This window comes from Hyposmocoma kahamanoa, unplaced genomic scaffold, assembly GCF_003589595.1.
Source record: "Hyposmocoma kahamanoa isolate Upper Pololo Valley unplaced genomic scaffold, ASM358959v1 78, whole genome shotgun sequence".
In the NCBI taxonomy this organism is placed as follows: Eukaryota; Metazoa; Arthropoda; class Insecta; order Lepidoptera; family Cosmopterigidae; genus Hyposmocoma; species Hyposmocoma kahamanoa.
The window spans coordinates 12,212,471-12,221,112 of NW_020653945.1; the positions used below are offsets into that span (position 1 = coordinate 12,212,471).

General features: G+C 34.0%; 2 protein-coding genes across 5 annotated transcripts; one reads left to right on the forward strand and one right to left on the reverse strand.

Moving 5' to 3' along the window:
* Positions 1-67: 67 nt before the first annotated feature.
* Positions 68-4,263, reverse strand: LOC113232765 (serine/threonine-protein phosphatase 2A activator-like). Of its 3 annotated transcripts, none has more exons than XM_026467546.1 (2): positions 4,180-4,263; positions 68-1,270 (listed from the first exon to the last, which is right to left on the reverse strand). In XM_026467546.1, the coding sequence occupies exons 1-2, from the start codon at positions 4,219-4,221 to the stop codon at positions 272-274; spliced, it is 1,041 nt and encodes a 346-aa protein (XP_026323331.1). In that variant the 5' UTR covers positions 4,222-4,263; the 3' UTR covers positions 68-271. The 3 variants fall into 3 exon arrangements, with proteins under 3 accessions (XP_026323331.1, XP_026323332.1, XP_026323333.1); XM_026467547.1 differs by lacking the exon at positions 4,180-4,263 and adding an exon at positions 1,800-1,961 and having other exon boundaries at positions 69-1,270; XM_026467548.1 differs by lacking the exon at positions 4,180-4,263 and adding an exon at positions 1,483-1,499 and having other exon boundaries at positions 69-1,270.
* LOC113232767 (beta carbonic anhydrase 1) lies at positions 1,223-8,636 on the forward strand. Of its 2 annotated transcripts, none has more exons than XM_026467550.1 (5): positions 1,223-1,779; positions 4,792-4,876; positions 5,595-5,782; positions 5,944-6,132; positions 8,248-8,636. In XM_026467550.1, the coding sequence occupies exons 1-5, from the start codon at positions 1,477-1,479 to the stop codon at positions 8,455-8,457; spliced, it is 975 nt and encodes a 324-aa protein (XP_026323335.1). In that variant the 5' UTR covers positions 1,223-1,476; the 3' UTR covers positions 8,458-8,636. The 2 variants fall into 2 exon arrangements, with proteins under 2 accessions (XP_026323335.1, XP_026323334.1); XM_026467549.1 differs by lacking the exon at positions 1,223-1,779 and adding an exon at positions 2,883-2,916.
* The last annotated feature ends 6 nt before the right edge of the window (positions 8,637-8,642 follow it).

An 8,642-nucleotide genomic window follows, 5' to 3' on the forward strand; every position in this document is an offset into this window, starting at 1 on the left:
ATAATCTCAAGATTTTAAGAACGTTAAGCTCTTACAATTAGTATCACATGTAATTTATTGAAGTCATCAACACAAAAAAAAAACACTTTGTCCAACCATTTAGTAATACTGAATTTCTGTCATAAATTAGAGTGATTAACATCATGTATGAATAGTTGAACAATTAGAAGCTGTCACCATACAGACATAATATGTCCTACTAATTATGACATAATTACATACTTTATTAACAGTTATGCTGACGTCCAATATGATAAATTATTTATTATATCTAATGTGTGATTGGAAATCTACGTATTGGCAGCAGAGAGCCAAACAGAACATGCTGTACTACTGGAAACTTAGAAAGAACCTCCTTCTTGTACATTTTGATGAGTCCTTGGTTGATCTTGGTCCAGGAGCCAACTGCACTTATGCTCCACAACTGGTTTGAGTGCTCAGCAAACGGACCTTTTTTCACTTCCTTTATATACTTAATGCAAGACAAAAACATATATTCATCTGAGAATTTTTCAATAATATCATCCTCTAAGAATTTGGAAGGAGGGAATATTCTGGGCTGGTCAATGAGCTGTGAACTGCCCCAGATGAATGGTATAAACTGGTAGTCATCCAAGCTCCAGACCCCATGACTGCCAGCTGGCTCCATTCTGTATATTTTCTGTAATCTTCTTACAATACTGAGATATTTATTAAATATTAGAAACACTGTTGCAACATTGTCATCAGGAAGCAAGTTACCTATTTTGTACAAGCAACAGAGGAACATAACAAATGACATTTCATGCCCAGTTCCATAATCAATCCTTGTGGCATTTCCAAAGCTCTCTTCCAGATATAGCTTTATTTCAGGTATAGCTAGATGTAAATTATCATGCAGTGCATCCTGTAACAGCTGTGTAGTATTAGACTTAACCTTGTGGATCCAGTCCTTAAAAGCAATATTGCCAAATCTCTGTGGTTGTTCAATAGGAGGGAACTCATTTATATAGTTGTCTAGTTCATGTAAAACAGACAAAATCTTTTTTACGTTTGATGAGACTTTACAGTCGACAGAGAGAGGTTTTCCCTTGATGGCTTCATTAAGGGTGGCTATGAACCCTGTGTATTCCATGTAAGCTTCAGATTTCTCCCATAGAGCCATGTCAGTAATTGATTTAACTGCCTTCTCAGGCTCTAAGAACCGGTGGTTCACAGGCAAAGTGGGGCACTCTTCCAGATCCTGCTCTTGATGCTTGCTGCCATCGCCAATAGTGCTTTCAACATCCATCTGAAATAAATTTCAGTTTGTAAAATGCATAACAATAATAAGAAAGTCAGTTGAATTGTAGTAGTACTAATTTCTTTGCTTCTAGCTGTGTTCAGTGAGTTGTATAGTTGAATAGGAATCAAAATTTAACATACCGTGATCCATCATTAAATACACGTGAGTGAATATATAGATCAACAAGTTGATTATCATAAATGAAGTAGATAATGTACCTATTACGCATTTCCCCACCCCGCAACGGGAACGTGCACATTGACCTACAATTTTTCTTCGTTTACCAACTCAGCTACGCGATAAGCTTCGCCAATGAAGGTCAGAGATGTCAAGACAAAGCTAAACACTCGCACGCGTTCTTTGGCGCTCTCCTACATTTAATTATTTCAAAAAAACATTTGTGTGTGACAAATAAAACAAATATGGACAGAATTTTGAGAGGTATTATGAGATACCGTGTTTTGGACAGGGCCAGTATGGTCAAACAATTCCAACAAGTCAAAGATAACCCAGTTGTAAGTACCATTGCACTAACCTTTATCTATATAAATAAGTTACTTCGAGCTCAGGCAAGGTTAATCTTTAATGCAGTACTATATTGTGCACCTCTCCTACTCTTTAAATAGATTTATGTTAATATTATGTCCTATTTCAACTTCACCTTCCAACTGAATTCAATCTGAGATGGCAAAGAAATATTTTGCTTTTGACAGGGTCGAGTTAGTTCGACGTTTTCATCTTCGTTCATAAAGTCAGAAGGTTGTTTGTTTCCGGATATTTTTCCAATATCTTTTATCTTTAATTTTCTTAAGAGGATGGAAAATAAAATAAAAGAAAGGAGGTAACTACAGAATGAACGTGCATACCTAAACAAAAATTGAACGAACAAATGGCGGATTTCCTTAGTGTCGTACCATAATCAATGATAAGTCATTATCGACATGCAAACATTTAATTAAAGTAGATCAATATTCCATTTGGGAATATTTTAGGTTAAATGAGAATATCCGGGAATGTCACATGAAATTTTGAATTTATTGTTTTGCGTTTACAAATACTCAAATATTACGAAAAGTGAATTTGCACAGAAAAAATGTTATTTAAGAGTATATAAAAAAGAGAAAACTTTGAAATATAACTCCTATACATTTCCAACCTCAAGATTCATATTTTCATGAAGAAATTTTTAAACAGATTCCAAAAACTTTTTTGTATTTATGCATTGGTATAGAGTTAATATCAGTGACTGATTTAAGTGAATCTTTAATACTTCCATTTAATTTTGGAAATAAATGAAAGTATTAATACTATCAAGAATAATATTATTATCATACGTTTATTTGCTTAAAACATGGTGTAACAGGAGATGTACTAAGAGACAGTGTTAGTATAAACATGTTTCGCATAATATGCGATAATAATATAATAATAATAATAATATATTATATTAAATAGCATGCAAATGTCTGAGTATACAATGCCAATTGACTACTATTGGCCGAGCGCCTTTGATTTGTACAGAAAAATCAACACTTCTAAGACGTCAGACAAGTAATCACGAGCGACTGCAAGTTGTGTCGTCAAACGAACACGTTAGCGCTCGCCTTTATTCAGTCAGCTAGGCGAGTGACACCGAAACATGGCAAGGCAAGGTAAGGCAAATAAGCTGTCTATACGTTGGTATTGGCCTTCACCCGGCAACGTTGGATCAACATGGTCATTGTATTGCTGGCTTTATAAAATAAGAATTATTAGTAGTTAGAGTTGTTAGTGGGGGAAAAAACGAGTGGACAATTTTGTTGAATTTTGTTGTAGTGAAATCCGCCATTTGTTCGTTCAAGTTTAGTTTAGGTATGCACGTTCATTCCGTAGTTAGGGCACCTCCTAATCTTTTTTCTTTTTTTTTCACCTCTAAGGTTTCCATAGTCTAAGTTAATGTGGAAAACCACATTTGTCGTTGACACCTGTCAAAAGTTGAAGTTACTGAACGAAAACGATGGAGCCATTAAAAAAAATGTTTTTCGCTGTCTTCGAGTGTTCGCTGTTAAGAAATCATTTGAGATGATATCTCACAGGACATTGGCGAAATCGCCTTTTTTTTTTGTATAATTTTTATAATAATACTTACTATATATAATAATAAAACTACCGTACATAGTTATTTTTGCTTGACATTGGCAAAATCATTGATTATTTCGATGGGGCCATAACATTTAAAAGAAGAAGAAGAAGAAATCATTTGAAATCTCATTTATTCTCTATGTGGCTTTTAGCTATACAAGTTTGTTTCAAAATTCTCGCTAAACAAAACTTCAAAAGATATTTCTAAACGTGGAACCTTAGAATAATAACGCATAGAAACCTAGCCCGCACACGCTATGTGATGCAAATTGAAGCGCTCCCAAAGGGCCTACACGAGCGGGCGGGCCTTCAGTGCTCAAGGTCAACTTGCACCGCGAACAGCTCCAGAATTTTAGCTAAAAATGACGAAATGTGCGGTGAATGAGTAAAAATACGTCAGACAAACATAAAATAGATACTAACATCACATTCCACAAGGAAGTAACGCGTTTGAACTTGTATTTTTATATAAATATTCACTAAAACCGAAAATTAACCTACGACTAAAACTAGCCTACATGAATTTGATTTTTGCCTCACTTGTGACAGTTCATTTCTTCTCTCTATATCTATGCGTTATTATTCTAAGCGTGGAACATAATAATTATGAGCCTTCGAAATTATACTTTTCCAATTTTCAAAATTTTTCGGGAATATTTCCGAAAAAATTTCCACTATTTCAAATTGTTCGGAAAACTACCCAACAGTAATACTATTTAATTACGTTGCATGACAACGTAATTACCACAACCTTCGAAGAGATATTAGAGATAAATAATATAATACATATTTACCACCACACAAAATGTAATAAAACTAATATAGCAGTAACGCATTGACTAAATTCCGGCCTGGTATTTCGCACTTGTATTAGAGAACCTTAACCACAATGTCGCTCACTCGATTTATTTATGATTTATTTATGTTTACACATCGTCTACAGCGGTGATTTTTCACCTTCATATCGCACCCCAATTAAGATCATTGTCGCACCCTCAGTAATAGAGTGACGATTCAAAATTAATTTTTGGGAACTGACAAAATAGATTTAAACAAACTTAAGTGGCACCAGCCACTTAGGTCATTTGGCTTATGCCAAAAGTAAAATGATTCAATTTGATTTAAAAAAATCTTATTTAAATTTTATTTCAATTGTCAGTTTCCAAAAAAAATTTAAATATTGTATAATGAGGATGCGATACTCAGAGTCGTATTCCAGAACTCTACTCAATGCTCAAGTCAGGATTTGAGTATGGTTTAAATCACAAGTCCCTGCCATTAGGGTCGTATTTCCAGTGCTTGAAATCATACTCAAGTCTGCTCAAATCCTGACTTGACCATTGGAATACGACCCTGAGGGTCGTATTCTAGAACTCTACTCAATGCTCAATATGTTATTGTTATAGCCTAAAGCTATATTTTACACCTGTATGGATAGCAGAATGATTCCAACAAGGTTCACAGAAACCAGTGTGGGAGACATGTTCGTAAGTAAGTGTCTTCACAATATGTATTAATGTTTCTGCGTATTGAAGTTATGGTACTGAAACTAACTTTTAGGTTTTGGGACTTCATCATTATAAAAACAACGCGTTACGTTATATTTATAAAATAGTATATTTCTTAAATTTATATAGGTATCATCCTTGCATTAATCTGCGATTCACGCGCATTGAAGTGCTAATAGCTTTTAAACTATCTACCCACCAAAAAGCTTTCATACCAATAAATAGTTAAATACCAATATTTTTAATGTAAAGTAAATAAATATTATAATAATGTTCTGGTAGCCTAATGATTTGATCACTGTTTCTCAAGCTGTGAGTTCAAATCCGGACTCGCACTTCGTGAGTTTCTCAGGGTTTATGTGTGAAATTAAATTTGAAATTTACCATGAGCTTTTGAAAGAAAACATCGTGATGAATCCTGCACGTCAAAAAAGGTGCACAACTATTGGAAAACGTTCTCCAACCCGCATTGAGCCAGAATGGCGGACTATGACCTATACCCTCGCCTGAGAGGAGATTCGTGCCCAGCAATGAAACGTATAAATGGGTTGATAACAATGAACTAAAGATCTATATTTGACCCGGGCGATTTGTACGATTTTTTATATCGACCGCATTGCAACGGAATCTAAGCTTGACTACAGAATACAAAATGATTAGTGTCATCAGATTTATTCAATAGTTAATAATTTAATTTACAGTTAGAAATGCCGGCAACGTGATACCTCACTCTGAATACTTTCTCGATGAGATGACAAGCTGTGAACCTGCAGGTTTAGAACTTGCCTGTATCATAAACAATATTAGGCATATAATTGTTTGTGGACATAGTGATTGTAAAGCTATGAATTTATTATACAAACTCAAGAGTAAAGAAGAGTCTAGTAAGGTTAGTACTAAATGTGAAAGTTTTTGTTTTAATGTTTAATTTTTGAATAGCATCAGATAATTTATACTGTATAAACAGAGAAGGCTGCTAATTATTAATTGTAATTAATTATTTGTATATTCATACCTATTGTAAGTGATATAATATTAACTGTTTCACAGGAACAGAGAAGAATATCTCCTTTAAAATCTTGGCTTTGCAACCATGGTGAATCGAGTTTAAGGAAATTTTTAGCAATGAATGGCGACTTCTCTAAGCCTATGTTATTTTCTGCTGAGACACCTCATAGAAAATTCGTGGCGTACATAGACCCAGACAATACTTTTTGTATAGAAGACAAATTATCACAGGTAATAAACAAGTATATGTATGTATAACACTTGTTACAAGAAGTTACAACCAACAATAATAATCAAATGAAAATGATTAAATATATAACATGACAGTAAAATTTTCAGCAACCAATTAGCCATAACACATTTACAGTCATATTTGCTGAGCTATATAGTCAAAAGTTTAATTTGTTATCTAATATAAACAAAATAATCGATATTCAAAGCTGCTGTACGCGGCGAAAGGTGGGAAAAACAGGTTACAGATCATACTTGACTAGGGAGTGTGCCCTCAATAGTGTATATAGAATAAACAGTTGGTGACTCGACAGAACTAAAGAAATTTATTAAGGGTTAGTAATGAAATTCAGGAAAGGGTAGTTTACACCCCGTTTTCAGTACAGCTCTTTAGTCCCTTCTAAGTTCAGTAGGTTTATTTTATCCGCACCTCTCCATCCAATTATAGGTACGTTGGCAGAGATTGTCAGAGGGCCAGATAAACGGTTTTAATTATGTGGATATCGGCAACGTGTCACAGTTCTTTAAATAAAATAATTAATTGTAGAAGTCTTGAGTAAAGTACATCAATGTCCGATTCAAAGGCAAATTTAACACACTCAGTTTTTAATAATATTAGGATAGTTGCTGATACGTCGAGTCGGGGGAGCTACAGCAATGGACAATGACACCACGGTTATTTAGATTAGGTTGCGTGGCTTTTTTACAATTTTTTTATTATTTTTTTCATATTTTTTATAAGTTTTAGCGTTAACTAAAACTAATTATATATGTTTTTCTAGGTTTAGAGTCAAAACGTTGCACTTTTACCATTTAAATATTAAAGCCTAACTGAGTATAATCGCAAAACTCGGTCAGTGGTTCGTAGAATACCAAAGCAGTGTCATCTGCGTCAACTCACACTGGCGCTGAGTCGAAGCATCGCGACCCGTCATGTTTTTCGCCTATAGCATATTCATCTCTATTTTCCCATTATTAAGGTACAAACATGTGTTATGCACATACGGAATCGCGCGTCGACGCGCACCTTCGCCTTCGCCTTTTTGTTACTGAAAACGACGCGACGCGACGCTTCGATTCTGCGCCAGTGTGAGTTAATGAACACTCTGCCACACGACAACCGCTACCTAGGCATAGTATAAATGTAAACTATGAACAGCATTGGTCCAAGAATAGTACCCTGAGTGACACCAAAAGTTATAGAAAGTTCGTCACTCGTCCAATGATCGATTTTAACACATTCGGTTAGTTGAATAAGTTTGAACAATTTATAACTGCATAGGTATACCTTACCCAAGCCTCTCCGATTTGGAAATAAGCAGAAGGACAGAGACTGTATCAAAAGATTTTGCTGATTCTAGGAAAATGCCAATAAGTTTTTACTTTTGCATTTTTTTTATTAAAATAATATTTGTTACGTAGTTTACAGCAATATTGTTAGTAAAAATACCTCAAAAAAATTATTTGACGTCCGCTCAAATACTTTTTTTTGTGATTGCTTAATCTTGAATTTTACCCGTTCATGGACAGTACTTAAAACCGCTCACAAAAACGTCACTACTTTTCTTTGTGTTCTGTAATCTGTGTAGCCATTGACCTACCAAATCGTAGCGCGTATAATGATTCAACAATAAATGTTCAATTTAAATCATTTATTCTGGCAGTACGTTGTTGATACTTCTGTATGACATACTACCTAATGCTTCTACATTGTAGAAGCAGTAGGCGGCAACTACTCAGAAAATACTTGGAATTTGTATAGCTCTAATTGGTTTTTTGAGATAAATATAGTGATCTTTTTTTTCTGGAAACCTTACTGTTTATGAACGGGTTAATAAGAGTCTTGACAAAATGTTAGCTAAGGTTGATAGAATAGAGATAGGTATGTGAGTATTTCCGTAACAAAAATATAAATAACTTGGACAAATTTGAAAACATCACAGAAGATTTGACAAGGTCCAATTGTAAATAAAATAAAAGGACATATTAGAGCGTACATTGATTGATCCCTTTAGTAAAGCGCGTAATAATCTTAGATCTATTATAAATTATGAAAGTCGGTTCGATTTTTTATAAATTTTATGTATAAAAATGTAATTGATATTTTTGCTGTAGGTGAACACTCTGCAACAACTACAAAATGTAGCATCATATGGAATACTAAAAAAGCGTTTAGAAAAACATGACTTGCACATACATGCTTTGTGGTTTGATATTTATACTGGAGACATTTATTACTTCAGTAGACGTGCTAAACGTTTCATTATTATTGATGAATCAACGTATGAAGAAATACTAGCTGAAATTCGAAGATATTACTCATAAACAACTGAAAAATGCCGCAAAAATTAGTGTAGTTATAAGTCGTTATAAATAAAGGAATTTTAAGATTGTAACATTCAATGTTAAAAATAGTAGACGGTATTAACAATGGTATAGGTACTCGTAGAACGAACCATTTAACATTATAGTTCAAGTGTTAAATTTGTTATTATTTGTGTGTGTGTGTG

Bases quoted from the DNA above. Each gene is read 5' to 3' on its own strand.
- LOC113232765 (XM_026467546.1), bottom strand. From the start codon at position 4,221: ATGCGTTACTGCTATATTAGTTTTATTACATTTTGTGTGGTG. The intron at 1,271-4,179 runs GTAAATATGTAT...AATTTATTTCAG, and splicing joins TTATTACATTTTGTGTGGTG to ATGGATGTTGAAAGCACTAT.
- LOC113232767 (XM_026467550.1), top strand. From the start codon at position 1,477: ATGTACCTATTACGCATTTCCCCACCCCGCAACGGGAACGTGCACATT. The intron at 1,780-4,791 runs GTAAGTACCATT...TTATTGTTATAG, and splicing joins AAGTCAAAGATAACCCAGTT to CCTAAAGCTATATTTTACAC. The intron at 4,877-5,594 runs GTAAGTGTCTTC...TTTAATTTACAG, and splicing joins TGTGGGAGACATGTTCGTAA to TTAGAAATGCCGGCAACGTG.